The sequence below is a fragment of the Hesperophylax consimilis genome, chromosome 14 (genome assembly GCF_061612785.1).
Source record: "Hesperophylax consimilis isolate HC1 chromosome 14, BYU_Hcon_1.0, whole genome shotgun sequence".
NCBI lineage: Eukaryota > Metazoa > Arthropoda > Insecta > Trichoptera > Limnephilidae > Hesperophylax > Hesperophylax consimilis.
Genome location: NC_142849.1, coordinates 35,154,453 through 35,179,978, shown reverse-complemented (window position 1 = coordinate 35,179,978; position 25,526 = coordinate 35,154,453). Strand labels below are relative to the sequence as shown.

Sequence of the window (25,526 nt, the reverse complement as noted above, 5' to 3'; positions counted from 1 at the left end):
ATGTATTGTTAAAACGTTCTTTTAAACCAGGCTCAAGGCTGGCTCTACCGTATCAACGTTGAACCGACTATATGATATAAATCTAATTAGTATCTACTGTATCTTTAAAGAATAGCTGCCTTTGGTCGGGTTGTTTAATTTGAAAGTCGAGGCATAGCCAAAACTTAATAACTAACTTAATAACTTCGTTCTGCAATTCAAAACAATGCTCTTAGTATGGAAAATAACATCTAAATATAACTAAACTAAGATTAATATTTATTCAAGTTAAACATATGTTTACAAGACAAGGTTTTATGCAAAGCACAAAGGATAATAAATTATTATAAGCAATAATTATTAGCCTGAAACAAATCTTCCGGGTCGTCAGCGGCATTTATTTTTTTCCGGATGATTTATTCAATCTATTTTTGTGTTTCAGGCTAATAATTATTGCTTAATAATTTCTTTACTAAGATGAAAACAAAGAATACCTAAGATTAATTTTCCGAAACAGATACTTTTAAAAACCTTTTGAAAACCATCAACAATTTCCGGAACACCGTTCCGGCTCGTTCCCCCACAAAAGAGAATTGCCTAGATTGGCTAGTAGTTGGTATATAGATTTACTAAGAGGTATAGCTTTGTGATGAAGCAGTATAAAATATCATGTAACCCCGGCACAGCCCAGAGACCAGACTTCTGTAAAACGAAAGTGAAGGGGACTTGTGTCCCACGCCGAGAATAATTATTTTAGTTTTGTTTTCAAACTTGTTCTGGAAGTCGCCTGTGGAGAGCTCTTCAAGTAAGTCAATATTGATTTATTATTCGTTGCCCATCGTTGCCTGTGTGGCAAGAAGCCAGTCATGCGTACCAAGGCACCAAAAATATAAAATAAATAAATATACTTATACGTAGCTAAACACAAAATAAGAAAAAAATGTATATCTATGGAATTTTTACGACGTCCTTAATTTATGGTGTATATGTACAGAATAAAACAAAAATGTTCAAACACCATTTCTCATTATTTATTCTAATAAATGCAAATAATATGCTATTTTATTGATATTGTGCAACTTACCGATTTGGCGAACGACATGTCGTAAACAGCAATGTTTGGAGATGTCATAATGTTTGCCGAAGTTGTTTACGTTGAGGTTGGGCCATCATGTTCGGTTCAAGGACGTTTTTTGCAAGATTGATGTACTTTGTTGGCAAGGTAAAACTATACTCGTATTCGTTATTCATGCAAATTATGCGTCATGTCACACGTTTGTGATTAAATAATGCAGATAATATCTTGTTTCAATGATCAAGTTCACGGTTCATTAAATTATAGGAAATATTAACTTCTATACAAGCAATTCGGTACATATCAAATATTTACTTTATTATGAATTATCATTATTAATAATTAAATAATAAAGTCTTCAATAATTAAATATTGCAATTTGAGGTTTTACTCACTAAGTTATTTAAAAAAAATAATATTCATCCTAGACTTGCAGAAAAGTCAATAGATGTCACGCAATAAAATAAAAATAAGATATGTTTATCTAAAGACACTGTCTAGATCAAGGCTGCCCAACCCCAGGCCCGCGGGCCACAATGTGGCCCGCGAACGAATTATAAGTGGCCCGCGTGAACCATTTTAAAAAAACCCGCCAATCCGCCAATTTGAAAAAGTGTCGCAGGCCCGCGGTAAAACAAACAATGCAGCTTGCGCGCGGTCACCAGTGTTGCCAACGAAGGCGATTTATCGCTATTTAGGCTACTCAGAACGAGAATCAGCGACGAAAAAATCTAACCTGTTGAACTTACTTTTTAAACAAAAATACACCGGTTTTTGATATAATATTTTTTGTGTCCGAAATGGAATCTTGTAGCCACCCCCCCCCTATGGATTTCAAATATTTTGTGGGGAGCACTCATTTTGATTTTTTTTTGTGGGAATTATGTTTTATAGAAATTCTCGAACAACCCCCCCACCCCATGGAAATAGGAACCGTCAGGTATTCAGTGGCCCGCCAGTGATTCAAAATCGTCAATTTCGCCCAACTGTTAAAAAGGTTGGGCAGCCTTGGTCTAGATCAGGGGTGTCCAAACTAGATGGGACCCAGGGCCAATAAAAAAGACTAAATACATTGGTGGGCCGCAAAATATTTATAAAAATAAAATACTGGTAATAATACGTAATATCGTTATTTTATTATCTACTTTTTCATTAATTTGTCTTTTACAATTCTGTCAACATCAACCTCAATACTAGTGGTAGCTAGGCGCAGTGCATGTTTAAGTGAAGTATCTGTCAATGAAGACCTGTATTTCGATTTAATAAACTTCATTGTTGAATATGCACTTTCACAAAGGTAGGTACTGCCCATCATCGAGCCCATTTTTTGCCCGAAATTCGTCAGTTTCGGGAAACGTTCAGCGAGGAGCTTAAAAAAATCAATTCCTGTTTCTGTTCTGCCCTTGTAAAAGGGGTCTGATTGCAGATCACACAGTTCCAATTGATAATCAATCTTCACACTCGCAACTGCGATCGTTAATGGATGAGTAAAGAGAGCTATATCACTCTCAATTTTTTTTAAATCTGCAAAACGCCGCTCAAATTCGACGATTATTTCGTCTATGTATTTGAGGTGGTCCAAAAAATTACATTCTTCAAAATTTTTCATCTCTAAATAATGTTCTTTACAACTTGAAAAAAAAGAAAAATCATTTTGTTGTAGAGACGTTTTGAACAATTTCAGTTTACTTCTGAATCCATTCACATTTCCGTACATGTTGGCTATATTGAGGTTTTTACCTTGCAATTTTAAATTTAATTCATTCAAGTGTTGCGTCATATCAGTTAAAAACGCAAGATCAGCCAGAAACTGAGGATCTCGCATTTTATCTTGTAGTTCAGAAGTGTCAGATGATATCTCATTTTTTAGAAATAAAGGTATTTCTTTTCTTAAGGCGAAAAAGCGTTGCAAGCACTGGCCAGCACTTAGCCATCTGATTTCCGAATGCAATAGTAAATCTCCATAGTTTGCATCGATTTCACTTAAAAAGTCTCTAAATTTTCTATGTGTCAATGCCCTGTTTCCACCTCTAATCAAATTGGTTATCCTTATAACAACTTTCATAGCATTCATTTGACGCAAAGATTTTCCAAACAAGGCTTCCTGATGTATAATACAATGCAACAACGGGCAATCAATGCCATTTTGTGTTAGAAGTCCCGCGAATCCTGTCACTGTCCCGGTCATAGCTTTTGCCCCATCGGTCACAATACAAGAACACTTACGAAATCCTCCATATTCTACTATAGTTTTGTTAACCGCTTCAAATATATCACTGCCTTTAGTTGTTCCATGAAATGGTATTAAATCCAGCATTTCTTCCGTGATTGTAAAATCTTTGGAAATGCAACGTATAAAGATTATTAATTGACTGACATCGGTCTGGTCGGTACTTTCATCCAAACATATTGAATAGTATTCGCAATCTACAAAGTAATCACATATTTTTTTGTAATATAATTACCCATGTCCTCTATTCGTCGCGCCACCGTTTGATGAGATAATGCAACAGATTCAAACTTTTCCGCTAATTTCGGCTGCATAAAGCGTTTAGCCATTTCAACTGCGCATTTTTTTATTAAAACTCCATCACTAAATGGTTTTTTTGCTCTGGCTAATTGTAATAAAACTTCATATGAGGCAGCCAAGCTTTGTTCATTCTCAGTACTTACTTTTGAAAACATACTTGTTTGCTGTATTAGTTTTTTTTTGTACTCAGCCACCATAACTTTTCTTGCTTCACCGACATGTTTTTTATACTTTTCTTCATGTAAAGAAGTATAGTGTCGCTTAACATTATATTCTTTACTTACAGATAAAACTTGCATACAAATCAAACACTGAATTTTATTGTTATTGTTGGAGATAAAGTAGTCTAACTCCCATTTCGCATTGAATGTACGATTTTCTTCACTTAACTTCCTCTTCTTTGTAGACATGATGAAAAGTTCAATATACTCAAACACAAAGCGAACAACGTAATACCAAACTTTAAAATAATGTAAAAGTCTTTAATAACCTGAGAGTAACCTTGCGCAATCAAAACTTTCATTGCGTTGAATGACAAGTGACAAACAAATGCCCAATGAACGATGCGCGGTAGGTACCTATTTTGAGTTCGGGGAATTCCCCGAATTCTCGAGTCAATAGTGATGTGAGCGACGTGATCGAACATACCCAAAACGTTTGAATTTCGTCGCGAGAAAAATAGTTTGCTCATTAATGTACATATTTAAAACTTCGAACAAAGAAGATAATGAACTAAAATCTGAATAATAATTGCTTTCATACAAAATGTGACAAGAAATAAATAAAGTAACTAAGTTAAAGCAATTATTAATTAAAATAAATATAGTTTAAAAAAACTAAAAAACACGCTTTTAAATAATATCGAACTAAAAACTTCAAAATAATTTTTAAAATAAGCTTAAACCAATAATGAATGAAAAATGATAGTATTATTGTTAAAAAGCGTGGGCGCTTTGTGCCATATTTTTCGTATATCGTGCGCCCGACGCTTTTTCACAATAATACTATCATTTTTCATTCATTATTGCTTTAAGCTTATTTTAAAAATTATTTTGAAGTTTTTAGTTCGATATTATTTAAAAGCGTGTTTTTTAGTTTTTTTAAACTATATTTATTTTTCACTTTTTAGTTTCGTATGCTACAAAAGCGTGTTTTTTTAGTTTCTTTAAACTATATTTATTTAATGGTAGTTTCTTTATTACCGACTATGGTTCTAACAGGTAACTTTTATTCCGGAGCCTGAGAAACGGCTACCACTAGGGCCGAGGAAGGCAGCAGGAGAGTTACATACAAGCAAGCAAACAAGCAAGCAAGCAAGCAAACAAACATACAAGTGAAGTTAATATAAAAGCGTGTTAATAAAGTATTATTATATGCAGTGGGTACACCTACAGACCTCTTTGTAGTCGGTGTAACCGAACCGGACTTTTTTTTGAAGTCGGTTAAAAAAAGGTTCAATGGGCCGCAATAATCTAAACCGCGGGCCGCATGCGGCCCGCGGGCCGTGGTTTGGACAGCCCTGGTCTAGATCATAGAGATATGAATATTAGTACATTTGCGATCATACATAAAGATAGTTGCCAATAAAAATGTGCGGTGAGAAAAATGAAGACAATGTTGGTAGTTCTTATTCGAAGTACGATACAGTAAAATATGATCGAAGGAGATAGGATCCCATTAGCTCAGTTGGTAGAGCGGTGCCCCGGCAAGGAAAGGGTTCGAGTCCCAGATGTGACCGTATCTTTTCTGTTTCAGATTTTCATTTAGGAATCTCTAATATTGTCTTCAATAATTAAATATCATTAGGTATTAGCTTCTATGTAAGCAATTCGGTTCATATCACATCTTTACTTTATTTTGAATTATCATTATTATTGGCTAAATTTAAAATATTTTCAGTTTATTTTGTGTCTACTCGTTTCTGGGGGCTTTGGCATATTGTAGGTATAGCTTGGGTATTCCTAGAAACGATATTTACAGTAAACATATTTATATTTAATTAATATACTACTAAATTGTATGACAAATATTAACTATTCACGTAATTTTTGCGTTGAAATAATAGTAGGCACTTTTATAACCCTTCTTCTTTATTCCAGTAGATCAATCGTGGAAAATGTCTTGCAAATTGTGAATAGCGTTATAAAATTACGACGTTTTGGCTTTTTGTCAAAATTATTTTATTTTCTGCTTAACATTATTCCCTTTTTCTTGCAGATTTGATCTAAAATGAAACTGTACTCAGTTTCCGATGGCCCCCCGTCTCTGGCAGTGCAACAGGCCCTCAAATTCCTGAAGATTCCGTATGAACTGATCAATGTGGACTTCGGCGCAGGCGAGCACATGACCGAACAATATGCAAAGGTAATAATCGAAAAAATCCTCAACAATCTTTAATCTGCACAACTTTATCGCTACACGGCGAATTCCCATTCGGATTGGGATATTTTTACTAAAAGCAGGGCCGTCTCAAGTCAATGCGTTTGGGGGCCCCTTTTGAAAGCTTAATACATTCAGGAAACAACAAAAAACCAAAGAATGTTTCTATAATATTGAAATGGTTCGTGCAAGACAGTGCAGTGTAGACCACTTGAAATCGGAGGTATTTTATGCGAATGTATTATCATGTGTTCCGACATCGTGATAATACATTCGTATTTTCCTAAAAGTTTATCGGGAAACCTATCAATTCATTCGTTCGGGGCTGTTTTTAAACGGTTTACGAATGACTTGAATATATTCTTAATAAATTAGCAATACTCATTTTTCTCCGTGTGAGCATGAGTTCTGGGGCCCCCTCAGGTCGGGGCCCTGGGTTCGTGCCTCGCGTGCCCTTATACATGGAACTGACCAGAAGATAAAAATGGGATATTATAAAGATAGAGGATATTGGCAGGAAAACACTACAGTGTATTTAATTTAACGGGGAATTTACAAGTTTCTCACGAGAATCTATTAGGAAATCATCTGAAAGTATTATTTGCTACACTTTTAATAATTTTCTTTGTTTTTAATTAATCGATGTCAATTGAACTCTTCCTCTTTGAATTATGGTTTTCCACGATTCCCTGTCTATCTGTTTATCTGATACAACCTAAAAAAGAAAGCACCTTTCTTTCAGTATAAAAAACTTTTAATTATTTTTGTAGTTGAATCCACAAAAAGAAATTCCCGTGTTGGATGACGATGGCTTCTACCTAGGAGAAAGTATCGCCATTCTCCAGTACATCTGCGACAAATACAAGCCTGATTCCAGCCTTTATCCGAAAGATCCACAAGTGAGGTGAGCTAACTATTGTTTTTTATCAATCCGGTAAAAATCCACTGACGCTTACCCGCTTATTGGATTATTTTTCAAACGGCGCCTGGCCCGAAATAAAATTTGGCGCCCCTTTGTCAAAACCAGTATATCTAGGTTGGTGAACACTGCAATCAATAATATTTGTATTTTTGTAAAATATATCCTCAAGGGCGATACTTGTTATGTAGGTTTTAAGTTTTATCAGCGTCTTGGCGCCTCGGCAGCTCGGCGTCCGGAGTGAAATGCTCCAATTGCGCCCGCATGGGGCCGGCCTTGCTGTTTTTATTTAGTTATAAAAAATTACATTTTTATATCTAGTATAAACCTTTTAACAACTTATTTCTGTGACATTAAGGACACTTTACAATACATCTAAAACTTATTCTTCACTTATAGTATTTAGGCATACCAACGAAAAGCAGCCAGGCTTTTAGCTTCTTCATCTGTCGGTAATTCATTAAAAATTTTAAATCCCTTAAAATAGAGATTATTTTGGGTTCCTGACAACTTTGTTTTTGGAAGTCTAAAATCTCCACGGTTTCTCGTGGGGTAGCCATTTATATGATGTTATGCTTGAATAGGGCTTATCCTGAACTAGAATTTAACATTGAAATTTGATGAATTGTTCAAATTCTGTGAAACAACCCGTCCTAACAAAATTGGGCCTGACTGAACAAAATACTCTTTTGGTTTACCGGAGACAAGAAATCGACTCGAAAAAGCAATTTCAACGTTACTAATGCGATCAGTGCAGGCCACTTGATCACACGAGAAAAGATATAGCTTATATGTAAGTTAGCTGATTGACGAAAGGTAGGCTATGTGTAGTTTTTTGGGTCAGGTTAGGTTGGCTTTTTTATCAGGTAAGAATTATGCAATGAATTTATAAAAATGGCCATTGATTGTTCTGGCCAAATAAATAAATAAGCCTACAAGTTCCTCATCAAATTCATAGATAAAATTTCGAATTTAAAAAAAATAAATTATTATGCTTTGTTTTTCTTAAGGTGTGCACAGCTTTTTATCCTTGATGAACCTTAACCCCCGCCAAAGATATTAGAAGAACGAGATGTGCTATGCGCAGTTCGTACTGAGTGGAATTGTTTTGCCGAGTGTCGCCGGTTTTGTTCACCAATACTACAACAATACCTTCGCTTGCGCTAAGGTATCCGCACTAATACATAGAACAGATTTCTGTGCGTACACGTCCCGATACCGTTAAAAGTACCCTAATTAGGTAGTACTCCGGCTACGGTCCGGCGGCCAACATAGCATATCTCGTTCTTCTAATATCTTTGACCCCCGCACTCCGAATGTCTAACAATTTATAACATATTTCTCTGGAACACTTTTTAAGTTCTTAAAAAAAAGTATGTTGTTTTTTAAGATAATATCTATAATTACAGAGCCGAAACGGTAATTATACGAAATTCCCTTTAAAAAATTACGAAGTAAGCTCCAAAAATTATTGAAAACACAATTTGTTCTGTTATTTAACATGTTACAGTTATGAAAAATTCACAATGTATCTTTAAATGCAACTTGGAGAGATTTTCGAGAGAGTCCTGTTTTATAAAATGTTTTCACAATTCGTTTTTACTTATCTCCCTATTATATTTTACTTGTCGCCTTCTTCCTTTTGAACGCTTACTACGGAGGCTAACTACTCTACTCTAGCTACTAAATCAACGCCACTGGATATACTTTGACACTAATATTAGTCTGCATACAACCTAATCTCTATAATAGCTATACACCTATCAATATAACATCTTAAAACTTAACTTCCATATTATTATATCTATTTTATTTCATATTTTCTTTCTATATTTGTATTATTTTTATAAGTTAATAATTTTATCATTTCTTTAAAAAATCTTAAATAATGTTCATTTTAATTTCAGAGCGATCGTGAATCACAGGCTGTGTTTCAACATGTCTATATATTATAGCTACATTTCACAATACAGCGTAAGTTCTCCTTGAATCGTAATAAATAACGTTTTTGATTATTTCTCGATAAATTGACTAAAATTGATTGTAATATTTCCGATAGATGGCACCTATATTCTTCGATTACGAAAGAACCCCCCTCGGCCTAAAGAAGGTTCACATCGCCCTGGATGTTTTCAACACCTACCTGAAGAGTCTAGGGAAGAAGTATGCCGCAGCAGAACACGTGACCATTGCTGACTTCCCTCTGATCACGGCCACAATGACCCTTGAAGCTATTGGATTTGATTTTTCCAAATACGCCCTGGTAAGATTTGGATATTTTTTACTGCATTTCCAGCGTTGTCATTACTTTGCACGTTCATTATTCTGTTGTACACATAGTAATTACGTGGGTACGTATATACAGGAAGTCGTGCGATTCCCTTCATCCTATGTTGTCTTTATGGATGTGAATGCTATGTAGAGGTCTTTTTGGAAAGTAAGAAGAGACAGACAAGTTAGCATTTAAATTCGCAAATTCTGAGCTCCGGGTGCCGAATTTTCAAGGCGCCAAGTCACTGATAATTCCTAACCTAACACCTTGAGATTATTTTTCGTAAAAACGTCGCTACACAAAAATATAAATCATCCGAATATTATTGATTATAATGATCACCTACGTAAGCGACTACTGGTTTTGACAAGGGGCGTCAAAATTTAACTTGCTCCAGGGGCCATTTAGCCCAGGGCCGGCCCTGCACAGTATACCTAACTGTATTAATGAAATGAATGAGTTGTAAAAACGATCCGTTCTCACGTGGAAAATGTCAAATGAGTAGGTAGGTACAAATCAATGTTGGGCACCTGTTTGGATTATCTGTACAGCGGTGGCTAAGGGATTATTATAGACGCTTGTTCTCTGGAACACATTTGGAAATTTGGAAAGCATTACCACACAACATTATAGGGTAATACCATTGGTGTATCGGTAATACCCATATCAAACGGATTGCCAAGACAAAAAAAAACAAGAGGTTATAAAAGTAACACTAAAGGCTTAGGTACCTATGACCATGGCCGGCACTGAGCCAAGTCGCGCTTGGGGCTGGTAAAATCCTCAAGGGCGCTAGGTGTTAGGTATTATCAGTGCCTTTACTGCTTGGTCCTTGACGCCTTAGCTAGTCGGCGTCCGGGGCGGTCTTCAATGGCGCACGGATAAAAATGGGTATTGCTAATTTATTAAGAATCTCTTCAAATTATTTGTAATCAGTTAAAAAACGACATTGTAGGCTGTTTCCCGATAAACTTTTAGAAAATTCTTAATATATCGGAACACGTGTTCATTCACCTGAATTTGCCATGATAATATATCGGAACACGTGTTCATGCACCTGCCTTGAAAATATATATATTCTTATAGTCACGATAATATATTATTAATTTACTAAAAGTTTAAAAAAACCTGTTAATTCATTCGTTATTCTTATAGTCACGATAATATATTCGTAATTTAATAAAAGTTTAAAAAACGTGTTAATTCATTCGTTATTCTTATAGTCACGATAATATATTCGTAATTTACTAAAAGTTTAAAAAACCTGTTAATTCATTCGTTATTCTTATAGTCACGATAATATATTCGTAATTTAATAAAAGTTTAAAAAAACCTGTTAATTCATTCCTTATTCTTATAGTCACGATAATATATTCGTAATTTACTAAAAGTTTAAAAAACCTGTTAATTCATTCGTTATTCTTATAGTCACGATAATATATTCGTAATTTAATAAAAGTTTAAAAAAACCTGTTAATTCATTCCTTATTCTTATAGTCACGATAATATATTCGTAATTTACTAAAAGTTTAAAAAACCTGTTAATTCATTCGTTATTCTTATAGTCACGATAATATATTCGTAATTTAATAAAAGTTTAAAAAAACCTGTTAATTCATTCCTTATTCTTATAGTCACGATAATATATTCGTAATTTACTAAAAGTTTAAAAAACCTGTTAATTCATTCCTTATTCTTATAGTCACGATAATATATTCGTAATTTACTAAAAGTTTAAAAAACCTGTTAATTCATTCGTTATTCTTATAGTCACGATAATATATTCGTAATTTAATAAAAGTTTAAAAAAACCTGTTAATTCATTCGTTATTCTTATAGTCACGATAATATATTCGTAATTTACTAAAAGTTTAAAAAAACCTGTTAATTCATTCGTTATTCTCATAGTCACGATAATATATTCGTAATTTACTAAAAGTTTAAAAAACCTGTTAATTCATTCCTTATTCTTATAGTCACGATAATATATTCGTAATTTAATAAAAGTTTAAAAAAACCTGTTAATTCATTCGTTATTCTTATAGTCACGATAATATATTCGTAATTTACTAAAAGTTTAAAAAAACCTGTTAATTCATTCGTTATTCTCATAGTCACGATAATATATTCGTAATTTACTAAAAGTTTAAAAAACCTGTTAATTCATTCCTTATTCTTATAGTCACGATAATATATTCGTAATTTAATAAAAGTTTAAAAAAACCTGTTAATTCATTCGTTATTCTTATAGTCACGATAATATATTCGTAATTTACTAAAAGTTTAAAAAAAAACTGTTAATTCATTCGTTAAGGCCTGAAATCCCGGTTTTAATCGGATTACCAATCATTTGAAGAGATTCGCAATATTCATTGTTCTCCGTGCGCCTGCACAAGTGCACAGGTCTGGCCATAAATAAACCACTCGCGGTCTGGCCCTGCCTACTTCTGATAGCTCCATTAACTAATACACGACAATGGGGTTCTCAGCGGTTGGACTACCTACTAACATGCCTATGTTGGTTTTCAATAGTTAATCGCCACGGGTCTGTCGCCATAAATTACCGCTACTGGACACTATGCACAAACAGACTCAATACTTAAAAAATTCTAGCATAATTAAATGCTGATTTGAATAATTTATTTATGATCTGAAGTGTTGTCGTTAACCATTATGTACATTTCCTGATAGATTGGTTCATTGTTTGTATGTTGTCAGGTCTCCAAATGGTACTCGACCTTCAAGACGGAGTACCCGGAACTGTGGGACATCGCTGCAGAGGGAATGAGGGAGATCACTGAATTCGAGCAGAATCCCCCGGACCTGTCTCACATGGACCACCCTATTCATCCCATTCGTAAAATTAAAAAATAAATCATCAACTTGTCAATTATTTACGAAACAGTTATTTTCAATAGAAAAGTATCTAAAACAATGATACTTTTAGGTACAGTGTGTCATATAAATAATATGTCATGATATAATTTCCATTAAAACTAATAAAATATGCTTTGAATGGTAAGCACTTTTTTATTTCTTACTCAAAAAACATGCATATTCACTCGTGCGATGGGTGCTCGGTTATAGATTTGTCCATTCAATTTAATTAATATCATTCCTTAAAATATTATTATGGAAACACAGAGGCGGATTTGCAGTCTTGGCCGCCCTAGGCCCTAAGGCCCCAGACCATGTAGCCGCCCCTTTCTCAGTACCCATCATATTGACCAGGAGTATCCAAACTTTTCAGTAAGTTCCTAGGGTCAAAACCGTTTTAATTTTCCTGCCATTATCATTCATGGTTCATGGGGTGAGATTTGTCCAGGTCTTGGCGGCGGATACGTCTGCCCACCTGCTGCGTGGCGGGCCTGATCGAGAGAGACTGGGTGAGGGAGGCCTTTTGACCTTTCCAGCCGGACTATCTTGACCCATCGCCTTGCACCGTAGTTGGAGGGATGTATTCATACGTATGTCACTCCTGGACACACTAATCCCCAGATTCCTACCCACCCCTCATACATTTTCCTTTTCAGAACTTCCTATCCTTCCCTTCCTTAAAAAGACCCTCCACACAGCATCACCTAAGATGACATAGGTCGTGGGGGAAAATATTTTCCTCAAAGCCTCCTGTGTGGAATTAATGTAAAAAAATACGCTTGCTAAATTCGCTAGTTCAATTACTGTATAATTTTCGATTGTCGTGCGCTGTGTGCTGTGTGTGAACACGCTGTTGCATATCGCTATTTCGTACGTAGAATATTTAGGTACTTAGGAAGTAATTTCTTGTTATCATCTGTGACTTTTTTGTCACGATTGGCCGCCCCTAATATCTGGCCGCCCTAGGCCCGGGCCTACATAGGCCTAAGGGCAAATCCGCCTCTGTGGAAACATATGAACTGTCTACTGCGGTTTAAGGCCAAGGAATTCACCTAGATTTCACTTTTTATCCCATATTTTTATTAGTTTTATAAATTTGGCACATTATGGCAAGCGATCGCTCAAGACGTTTTGCAAACGTCGTTTTGCCATAGTGTGCCAAAAATCGTTCGAGTGGATATGGTATCATTTCCTTAGCCTATTTCCTACAGGATAACATGTTATAAATTATAATAATCACTTGGGTAGGCAGATAAAAAAGAGATTTTGCACAAAACTCAAGCGGTGCGTTTTGGCGACATGGAATAATCAACGCAATTATTTTCGGATCTCTTGATAGCCGGGTAGTCAAACTAATGTAATAATATATTCTATATCTATATTTTTTACGTTTCACCCAACAACTTATCCTTACTTTTACAACATTATAACTTCTACAATTCGTTAAGATTCCTCTAACTACATTACCAAGCAGAATTTATTTTGTTGGATAACGTTATCTTTAATTAAAATATTACAAAACAAAATCGCCATTCTCGTCTGACTGTTTGTTGTCTGTTCTTCTAAACTACGCAACGGATTTTGATAGGGTTTTCTTTATCATTTATACATAATACATGCATAGAAAGTAGAGAAAAATCAATGTTTTGTAATCAAGTCGTAAAAATAATAATTTCCGGCGCTTATACTGCTAATGCTGGCTAAACCTTATGAGATACATCAAAATAATGTACTACGGAATTGTATATCTTAAAAAGACCTACAGAAAAATCCATGATGGTATATGGCTATTCCCATATAACTCCCAGCACACGTCACGCCGAGTACATGTTAGCTAGTAAAAATTCAGCCTGCGAATGTGTGTTCTCGCAAAACTTGAAAAGTAGTTGACCGATATCGCTGAAAATTTCCAAGTTTGTTCTTATTATTGCAAGGAGTGTTTAGATAGTTGGTTTGAATGGTAGAATAAGTCGAGGACGCCCGAGGAATACTTAACGCCATATCTCTGCACCGGAATGATACACGGAGTCGAATTAAAATCGCTGTACTGTAGTTTTTTTAAAGGTAACATTGTGGTATGGTATACAGTAGTGAATGGTGAAAGACGCCCGAGAAAGAAAAAACCGTTAGATAGCCGTTTGGCTTAGAGCCGGCCCAGGCGCTCGACTAAGTTGAAATGTTCAATTATGGCGAAAAAGGAATGGGCAAATGTTTTTGAAGAGAAACTTAAAGATGTACGGGAAATATGCAATAATATTGAATATTGTGAATATGAGAATTGAGAAAAAAAGGGTTTAGCGCGATGCAATATTTACCATCCTGATTTTGCATGGAATCTGACAGAATGGCGAATGGCGAGACAACGTGCTTAAAAATACTCCTTTTATGATCGGGGATTAATTCGGTACATTAAAACCTTAAAATATTAGGTATAGTAAAGAAAATGAAGCATGTTCTATAACGTGAACGAGCAAGGAGTAAGAAGACCTATACAGGAAGATACCAGTATCAAACTAAATTTAAGACCCGATGAGTCCACGTACGCAACGTCAGGTTAACGTGAAAAACTTGTCCTACGCACGCAACGCAGATTTGAATCGTACTATCGTGAAATTCAATTGATTTTATATTATAAATCACTTCGTAATATCTTACTAAAACTACTAGATGTTCATCTCCTATTTTAACAACAAATTTAATGTCAGTAAATGCCAAACGCCTAAACAAATACAAATCACCTCGATGGAAAGCCTTCCATCAACGACATCTTTCTTTCGCATGTCCCATACCGATCGGCGTTGCATGGGGAGCGTAAGATTGCGTTGCGTGTGACAAATGTGTTTCATAGAAAATGTGTGGATTGTAAATTGTGTTGCTTACATTGGGTGGGCCCAGTGTGTCCTTATCTTAATCCTAACATCAATCATGTAATGCTCCGTCTACACGCTTGCCACAAGTTGCTTGTCTAAATGCTTGGCAAGTATAGGCGAGTCAAACGACGACATCTACACGCATAAATAAACCACTCAATATATGGCCAGTATTATCGGATGAGTGGATTATTTACGCGTCCAAGCGTGGTGGACGTTGTGAAATAGAAATAGCTTTTGCCAATATTTTTTGTTTGTTACTGGAAGTTAATTCATTATTATGTTACATTCAAATTATGTAACATAATAATGAATGAAATCATAACAATATTTTATTGTTAATTCCATTTCAATACAATTTACGCACGGAGCGAAAAGGGCGTCCGTCTACTAATGAACGTGCAAACGTATGGATGCCCCTGCTTTAAGTTGTACACAAAATACAGACACCGGCCAAAAGCTCCAAGATCACATCGTCATCTAGGAGGTCTTGAGAGGCGGCAAGCGCTTGGAAGTAAAGACTTGCCAAGCAAAGGCAAGCCAAGCCAAACGCCCGATCCACATGTTCGAGCCTGTGAATGCTTGCCGAGGTTTGGCGAGCGTGTAGCACCACCATAATATTTGGAGATGTACCTCACCTACACCATTACGTTAACCAAAGTCCAAACTACTATACCTACACAATATACAATTCGATAATAGTTATATGGTTATTACGAACATTGTTTGGGGTTCACGTGTGAGTGATGTAATCAAATCATTCTCATTGATTTAAATTTGGTAGACGGTAGTGAACGTAGGTACACAGTAAGTTGCTGTACATATTTACAGAAACCTAAACAGCCGAATCGTTTTCAGGTGAGATTTATTTACACAATACAATAAGATACAATTAGATATTTTCGTTATTACACAGTTACGTTATTAGTTTCGTTAGTTATTACTATTACGCATGTCCATAAAATATCATTACGTAATTTCGCCTGATATTGTTATAAAAGGAAGGAAGTGTTTGGATAGATAATAATAAATTAATTGAAAACAAGAATTATAATAAGCTCACGAATTGTAATGTATATTATAAATACTAATTATTATTTTAATGAATAATTTATTATTATAATTGTAAGATGTTATTACCTATAGTATTCGGTTATCACTTTGATAATTCTTACCGTTTATCTAATAATTAGGTAAGTACCCGTGTTTAATTTACGTATTTTTTTCGATGGTTTTTCACAAAAAATGTAGGAAAGTAATTACTACCAGTGTCCGGAAATTCGTAGTACCTACAAGTGGGAAATTAGTGAACCTACATCAATCATATTTGGAGTCTATTTTGTGATATGAGCTTTCGTTTCCGATTAAATCGATTGAGAAGTTGAAATTTTTTTGGTCAAATATAAAAAGTCGTAAGGGGTTATTTATTTATTTCTATGCATACATTACAGTGTCTACCAAATATTTACATTTGTATATAATACATAAATTTAGAACTGTTGTTAATATGGTGTTTTTTTATTTTTTTTATGCTGGGTGTGAGGTAGGTTTGAGTAGGTGACACTGTGGTGGGTAGTGTTATATGTTTCGTGAACACCTCACTGGGAGAACCTGTGCTGAGGTGTTTACGTGGTTATGTTTAAATGGTACATGTATTTATGTGTATTGGTTAAATTTTATTATATAAGTGTAAGTTGGGATTTAATTTTTTTTTTTTAATGGTTATTGTACATTGTTATTTAAAGAAAAAGGAAAAAAAAAACATTTATTTATATGCACATATATACATACACCCATGTATACATATACATACATAAATACACATATATGCATGCATACACACATATAAATAAACACATGTATACATACATACATTCACATTCATCCATGATTATGTTTGGTTTGGTGTTATAATGTTTTGTATAAAGTGGATATCTTGTTTTTTGATCCAGGCTGTGATCAGTTTTTGTGAATGTTTGTGTATGTATTTCCCATTAGTAGTAGTTTCAGAGTGGTGGGCATACAATTAAAAAGTTTTGTAGCGTAATACTGGAAGTGTCTTTGTCCGTGTGTGGTGTATGTTATCGGTATGTTCAGGTTATTGTTTGTTGACGACCTTGTTTTTATTGTTGTTTGAGGTGGCATTGGAATGTGTAGTTTCTGTTGGAGGAAATTTAACATCATCTGTTTAGTGTATTTTACAAAGCGTCAGAGTAGACACCGGTCCAAAAGTTTTTTAAAATGTTTAGTTGCCGAAAAATATTATAAAGTACAAAAAAGGGTTATCTGTGATGTAGATTCACCAGTTTCCCGTTTTTACTACAAGTTTCCGGACACCATGTATAAAAAATAAATTTCGTTAAAACACAATCATGTCAAATGGATGATTTGCTTCATAAACGACCTCTGTTGCAAAATGGTAAGCTTATTGGCTCTTGACCCTGAAATGGCCCGGCCGGTTCAAAACCTGGTGAAGGCGAAAAATAAATCATTAAAATTATTGGGTTTATACAGATACTGAATACAAAAAAAAACATAGGTACATGGTAATTTTGCACCTCGCTCCATAGTGGAAGATGATCTTGTATCACTTTGATCAGAGAACACCATTCAGATTTCAGAACCAAAAACATTTCATAAAATAAGTCCTTTGGCTGTATCTAGGTATAATCCAGATCTGAATAGCTAGGTAGCTACTACCCCATCTGTCTCACATTACATAACAAAATAATTAAGTATGAAAAAATGATCAATACTCGATTCCATAGTAGAGGTATCTACATTATTAATTACATAGACGGACAAAATTAAAAAGAAAAAAATCACTATATCTGCGTGTAAACAAAACTTGAGACTTTTTTATGAGCACCTTATTTGAAATGTATTAATCCCATGCTTTTAGCAAATAAATGAAGGTGTACTCAGTGCGAGGGGGGCCCCCTTCCCTGGCTGTCCGGCAGACCCTCAAGTGTCTCAACATTCCCTTTGAGCTGATTGACGTCAATTTCAATGAAGGGGCTCACATGACCGACAAATATACAAAGGTGATTAGTAAAGTAATAGACATATTCACTTTTTAATAAATCATCAACTTCTTTTGCTGTTGAAGAGTGATGGTGGGTACAAAGGATGCTGAGATGCCACGATGGCATTCAATGACATCTGACAATAGTGGTGAGTTGTGTAGCATTGCTGAGCCCCCAAGTAACTGGTTGAGTGGACGCTCTTCTACTATTTACTCTGCGATTTGAACCACTCCACATTCACACAATGCAGTCGGTCATTGACTACCTATTCAGTCAGTGCAGAGTCGTTGAGTCTCCATCTGTGCATCATGTACACGGCTGTGACTGTACTAGATGCGAATAGGTCTATCAACTATTAACGATCAATTATTTAAATGAAATCCATTCCCCGTTCTTTTTTTAATATCACAAATAAAGGACCTAACTACTGAAAACAAAGCATTGAATTCGTCCAGACAGTTCTCACGACCAGTGGCGTAGCTACCTAGGGGCTACGCGGGGCAGTGCCCCGGGGCCCTCAAGCTCAGGGGGCCCTCGAATCCTTACCAGAAATCTCGATCGAACTGAACTTTTGGAAATTTCTCCCATTTTCAAATTCAAAATAAAAATGACAGGTTGCAACTTGCAACTCCATTTTAATCATGACAACTCAGTTGAGAGAAATTCAAAAGTTATGCCTATGGAATTCCCCTAAATTCTTTCTGTTGGTTGGCAGTGTTGTCAATTTGACGGATAGTTATATGTGCCTCATTCCCCAACGACACTTGTAGCGTATTAAAATATAGATAAAAAGAAGAAACCCAGTGGTGCATTTAAACGCAAACAACGCCAAGAAAGAGAAGATAGTAAAAAAAATTGCCCAAAATTGACAAGATTTTTAGTCAGCCTTCTGCAAGTACATCTGGCCAAAATATTTCTATTGATAGTGACTCAAATAATGTGGTAACTGCAGTGTTGGTTGAGAAGCCTACTGAAGAAGATTAGACAATTATTGCAGTTGGAGATACCTCCGCCGCCGATCATGTGAACGTGGATGATGTTTGCATGACACACATAAGAGCGGAGGGTTTGGAGGAACCACATTTCATATTTTTATTTGATAATACCTAATCAGTTTACATAGCAGTGGGGCCCCATTTTTTAATTTGCCCCAGGGCCCTTGGTTACCTAGCTACGCCACTGCTCACGACGCACATCACACATTTTCAATTAGCAAATAAATAATGAAGTTTTTGAATGTACATATTGTACATAGTTATAAGTTTGTGGTTTGTGGCAAGGCACTTCTAGTTTTCTTCTTTATTCTATGTTTACAGCGGCATGATTTTTTTCTAGCTGAATCCACAGCGGGAGATCCCAGTGTTGGACGATGATGGGTTTGTGTTGGGAGAGAGCAATGCCATCCTTCAGTACATCTGTGACCAGCACAGACCTGACTCCAGCCTTTATCCCAAGGACCCTAAAGTTAGGTGTGTAAACATACTATTTTATTTATTTTTATTTTATTTTATTTGTGTACAAAAAATTTTACAACATTACAGATATTTTATCTAACTAATTGTAAAAGTACCATTTTCACAGTGAGAATGTAGCGCCAAAAACCTTACAAACTCATTGAATTTTCCGAAGAATATGTCGAAATTTTTATCTAATATATTTAAATAGCGTATCGCTCTTCCCACGGGCGAATTAAATATGTTATGGTGACGTGCCCGAGAGTGAGACTATGGGACAAATAAATTGATTTGCGCCAGAATCTCACCGTTAGAGACGAGGCCATTGATTAATTGAAAGAAATATTTTAGCAACGAAAAACATCTACGAATTTCTAGAGAATGGTAGTTAGTCATACCTAGAATAAATCTCGATGGATATAAATATGGATATGTTCCATAGAGGCGTAAAAATAAAAAACGTAGGAATTTTTTATGAACTCTTTCAAGTAGCCTAATTATTAGTGGGTTTTGAAATGAGCGTGAATTGCGAATGACAAAGCCCAGCAGTTTATATGCTCTGTTGCATAAGTCATTTGTGTGCTGGTGGAATGTCATTTTGCTGTCAAAAGAAACTCCTAGATGTAACTCCTATGTACTTGCTATGGTGATTAGCCACAAATCCAATTAAAAAACTAAAAACTTTTTTGTTTAAAAAAAACAATTAATTGCTGAAGGAATGAGAAAGGGGATTACATACCTATAGTAAGTACCTCAGTCAACAAAGCTTTTGAGAATGATGCCTCGCTAGTTGTTATAACAAAGTATAAAAATGTCTTGTCTTGCTACAAGTTGACAAAATAATGCACATACACCTGTTATCCATTTACAACAAGCTTCATACAAGCATGAGTTTGTCTTTGAAAAAAAATCTGTTTTTGGGAACAGAACCGGTGTCGATTGAATGTGCAAGAACTGCTTAAGTAGGGTATCTTAGCCCACGTGTTTCAACCAGTAAGTCACCCAGCCCTATGAGATCATAATTAAGAACTTTACTAGTGTGGCCCATCACAATTCGGATTTTTTTAATCTATATTGATAAATTAATTTTAAATATGTATAATTACCTTTTTTTCAGGGCCATCGTAAATCAGAGACTGTGCTTCAACCTGTCAACATATTACCGCAGCATTGGAGAATATGTTGTAAGTAATATTTATTTATTATGTTAACTTTACACAGGAGGCACCGAGGTAACTGATTATTTTCACGGGGTCTATACCATCTTTGGGGATTCTGTATGGATGGTCTTTTTAATGAAAGGGAGGAGTGAACCTGGGACTTGAAGAGACCCTACACATTGTAGAAGGGAGGAAACACAGAGCCATGTAAATCATTCCAAAACACATATTTATGGTATTCGTTACAACAGTCAGACATTGTTGTAATGTCAGCCCTGTTAAACACCAAAAATTTCTACATTAATTTGTATATTTTTGTATTGCAACGGCAATTGAACACATATCTTGTCCACTCAAAGTCAACATAGTAAATCTGCAGAGGTGGATGTTGTAGTGTTTATCACCAAGGACTATTATAATAATAAAACTTAATAACGGTTGACAACAAGAAGTTTGGACGCAGTTTTATTTTCAGATGCTTAAAAACTGAAATAATAAAATGAAAAAAATAATATTGGATATGTGGAGGTTTCCCATCTGATAAGTTTTTTCCAGCTCCAGAAACCCATCACAAAGTTTCACTGAAAGTTTTATCTTATTCTCAGGTCGGACCAATATTCTTTGACTACGAAAGGACACCTCTTGGCTTGAAGAAAGTCCACATTGCTTTGGAGGTGCTAGAAACTTATCTGAAGAAGTTGGGAAAGAAGTACGTGGCAGCCGACCACCTGACCATTGCAGATCTGCCTCTTATTACTTCCACCATGGCCCTTGAAGCTATTGGGATTGATTTCTCAGAATATAAACTGGTAAGCTTTTTAATTAAACAATTACTTTTAAGAACAAGTGTGATCATGGTTCCCTTGATATTGGGGAAAGGATTAGGGGCAGAGGAAGATTGGGAAAACTCGACTATTCTGAAGTGATCATAAATGATAGCCAAGTCATTTTAAGTAACGTTTCAAATCTGGTAGGATGATCCTTTTCATCAGGACACTATAGGGAAAAAAATCCACTGTTGATAGCAGTCAAGACTATTGATGGATGCAATTTCATAGGTATACAAGTTTCCTCAAAATATATAATAATGAGTTAAACAAAATAAATAAAATGTCACTTAATCAATAGTTGTATGAGCTGAAGCACCCGGCGTTGCCAGGGCTTTTTTCAGCTTTAATTGGTGGGAAAAGGGGATGAGGGAGATTTTTAGAAATCTAATTTAGACAGTGAATCTCGGAATAAAACTGTAGATTTGTATAATAAACAAATCCTCACCGGGACTCTCTTCTATATATATATAGATTAAAAGAATTTATTTTTTATGACGACACTATCCTAAAGTTCTACAGCCAGTGGGACTAAGAGGAATCTCACAGATTGGGAAAAAGAAAAGATGGAGATTGCTAATCAAATACCTATTCAGATGCTAAGTATTAAAGTAATTTATTTTTGTGTACTTGTGTTCTAGATCACGCAGTGGTACGCCACCTTCAAGGAGGAGTTTCCAGAGCTGTGGGAAGTGGCCGTGGAGGGAATAGTGGAGCTCAGTACGTGTGATAAGGATCGTCCGGATTTGTCAAAAATGAACCATCCTATTCATCCTACCAGAAAAGCCACAAATTAACCTTATATTGTTAAACTGTCATTCTTGTAATAATGCACAATAAAAACAAATGTGTCTACATATGTACTACCTACAAGAATAATGTAATTTAAACATTATAAAATTAAGATAGGTACAACAAACCTAGATGTAAAGTATCATCCACACAAACACTTCGGAGCGACAGTACCATGCGCCGCTCCAAGGCGTCGCAGATCGGCAGATCGAAAAAAAAGGTTTTTTGGCTTCCCTTTGTGATACAGATTCACCATTAGTGCGGGCCTCTACAGTAAGGCGAAAAAAAATGTTTTTTTTCAATTCGTGCACTAGATAAAAAGTTATCATCTTTAGGTTTCCAAGCGATTGAAAATTAGTCAATTCATTTTTGTAAATTATTCCCAAGTAATATGAGAGAAAAGAGTTATAATTACAATATTTACAATCTAAAGTTGTACTAAAATAAGAAATGAAGTTATAATTATTACATCAATTCCGATATGAAACAACGTTTTGTTTTCATTTTAGCCGTATTTTTCCGAGAGTTTATGGTGGTAATAATAAAGCCTTCCATGTACTTCTTGCCGCATACTTACTAAAATGCTTCAGTCACAACCTTCACATAACGTCCGATTGTGTGTAACAGGGAAACCTGTCAAATTTTAATGGAACTAACATTCTGATGTTAGGCATTCCTCTAGTTCTTCTTTCAAATAAGAGGATATGTGATATGGCGTATCTTGCCAATATATCATATCCAGAGATGTGCTTTATTTAAAATAAATCCATTTCAAATGGAAATGCAAAATGCAAAATGGGTATTTTCCATTTTGCATTTTAAATGATTTTCTAAAAACCATTTTGCATTTTAAATGCTTTTCTCAATGCATTTTCCATTTTAAATGCTTTTTTGCAACATTCTTCCTACTATCTCCACTCATTTTTTTTTCATAAGCCCCAAATATCAGTCGGTCCTCAACTTCGCTATGAGAGATAATTTCCATTTGTCAAGTTGCTCCCTGGTAGGAGCCCTGGCAATTGAGTGATACCATTACAAAAAATACTGATTCAAATACTGAACATGGGGCCATGACGCTGTAATATTAAATGTTAGATAGCAGTTTCTATGTTTTCACGTTGGCAACATTAGTCCTGCGCAAATTTTTTGTGGTTTCATAATCTGTAGTCGTGATGTTTTTGGATTTACTATCATGTAATATGTTTGTTCTACATTGATGTTCATTATTTAAATGACAAAATTGTTTAAAACTTGTATAATTATTTTAATTGTTTGACCTGAGAAACCATTTTGCATTTTCAATGCATTTTGAAAATAGGTATTTTGCATTTTGCATTTTCAAATGGAAAAGTTTTGACCCATTTCCATTTTGCATTTCAAATGGTTTTGGGTACCCATTTTGCACATCTCTGATCATATCATCATAGTTTTGTGCATCAAAATTCAATGACCGTACTTTAAGGACGGGTTGTTTCGGAGAATTTGAACGATTCATCAAATTTCAACGTTCATTTCCGGGTTCTGTGAAAGTCCTATTCAAGTTCTGTTATTATATCATTATAGACTAGGTGCTTGACAAAACTGAAATTAAAACAGAACTTTAAAAAATCTTTCACAGAACTTGAAAATGAACGTTGAAATTTGATGAATTGTTCAAATTCTCCGAAACAACCCGTCCTAAATTTTCTCTTTGCGATAACTAACTCTCTGGTTTCCAATATCAATATATTTGCCTTATCCTAAGTTCTTTGGTGGTAGGTGATACATCAGTTATCATTATCAAGAGTATATTTTCAGGATAAATGTAGTAAGCAATTTGCTTTATCACAGGATTAAGATTATTTTTAATTCGTACAGAAGATAGCGAAAATATTTTATCATATTAAAAATAAACCTCGCTCTATCTTTGCACGACTCATGTAGTTTTATATCAAACCACATAGGAAAGTATGCCCTCATGATAAACGTGATTAATATGACTAAATTTTCTGATGGCTTTACGCTTCCAAAACAAAGTCGTAGAATATATATATTATTGAATTCTTTTCCAATACGGAATAAGAATCCTACCATTCTAAGGGCTCTCTTCACAATAATATCAACATGTGCCTCGAATGTAAGTTTACTGTCAAGCAGAACACCTAGGTCACGAATTTGTGTAACCTTTTTAAGTACTTTACTGGCTATGTGGTAGTTATTTATTTATTGGATGATTTTTATAGCGCCGCTTTTGTGAAATATCACCTCAGGGGCGCTGTACAGTTAATGCAGATATTACAAAAAAATATATAAATATTACAAATTGAAATTGAAATTAAGTTAAATAAAATGAAGTACAGAAACAGGTTACACGGAGATGGAGAATCTGCTGCAAGAATCCTAGGTGGTGAGGAAACTGGACCAGCTGCTGCGGCGAGAGAGTCCACCGCGTCCACCAACAGTGCCAGCATGAGGTTCAAATTTTATTTTGTTTCTAATGAAGGTACTAACATAACATTTTAAGGTGTTCATCAAGTCTATATAGATCTTCTTCTAATTTATAACAGTCAATAATAGAATTAATAGGAAGGAATATTTTCATATCGTCGGCGAAGAGTAGAATATTTGCATAATTAAAGCATTTTATAAAGTCGTTGATGAAAATTATAAACAGCAACGGTCCCAGGTATGAAGATATGAAGCCATTAATAGTTACTCCTTGAGTGCGCCCATTAAGATAGGAGACCAACCATCGATACAAATCCCCGTGAATTCCCAGAGCTAGTAGTTTAGATAAAAGAGGACTGTGATCAATTTTATCAAATGCTTTAGAGAAGTCTGTATAGATTACGTCAACTTGGATTTCATGATCCATTGATTTTGAAATATTTTCAGTGAAAATTGCAAGATTAGAGACAATTTATCCTTTTTTCATGAATTTTCAATTCATTTGGTTGGCAATTATTACAGACTGGATACAGTCATACAGTTGTTCGTGAACAATTTGTTCAAATATCTTACTGAATATCAGTAATTTAGATACTGGACAATAGTTCCGGACATGATTTTTCGCCCCAGACTATGGTGTGATATGAGCACATTTTCAACTATCCGGAAAGACACCTTCTATCAATGAGGTTTGAAAGGGCAATAATAGGGGCTTCGAGATTACCTTACTACACATTTTGATAAAGAATGACGGAATTTTATCGCTACCTGCAGATAGTATCAATTATTTTTTCTATTTTTCCTTTGGAAACTGATACCGAAGATATATTAACTTGATTTTCTACATGATAGTTGGTAGAGTGAACATCGAAAACAGTTTTGTGACTAAAAGTGGAGACGAAGTGCTGTGAGAACAGGTTGCATATTGCGAAGGGATTC

General features: G+C 35.0%; 2 protein-coding genes across 3 annotated transcripts; both read left to right on the top strand.

The window, feature by feature from the left end:
- Positions 1-628: 628 nt before the first annotated feature.
- gfzf (GST-containing FLYWCH zinc-finger protein) lies at positions 629-12,176 on the top strand. The gene is made up of 6 exons (XM_089639804.1): positions 629-784; positions 5,802-5,948; positions 6,734-6,867; positions 8,790-8,856; positions 8,942-9,145; positions 11,873-12,176. The coding sequence occupies exons 2-6, from the start codon at positions 5,814-5,816 to the stop codon at positions 12,026-12,028; spliced, it is 696 nt and encodes a 231-aa protein (XP_089495930.1). The 5' UTR covers positions 629-784; positions 5,802-5,813; the 3' UTR covers positions 12,029-12,176.
- Positions 12,177-15,621: 3,445 nt separating this feature from the next.
- On the top strand, positions 15,622-22,223 carry LOC149418226 (glutathione S-transferase 1-1-like). Of its 2 annotated transcripts, none has more exons than XM_089639805.1 (6): positions 15,622-15,759; positions 17,804-17,945; positions 19,263-19,396; positions 20,499-20,565; positions 21,147-21,350; positions 22,010-22,223. In XM_089639805.1, the coding sequence occupies exons 2-6, from the start codon at positions 17,811-17,813 to the stop codon at positions 22,163-22,165; spliced, it is 696 nt and encodes a 231-aa protein (XP_089495931.1). In that variant the 5' UTR covers positions 15,622-15,759; positions 17,804-17,810; the 3' UTR covers positions 22,166-22,223. The 2 variants fall into 2 exon arrangements, with proteins under 2 accessions (XP_089495931.1, XP_089495932.1); XM_089639806.1 differs by lacking the exon at positions 15,622-15,759 and adding an exon at positions 16,269-17,320.
- Positions 22,224-25,526: the final 3,303 nt, after the last annotated feature.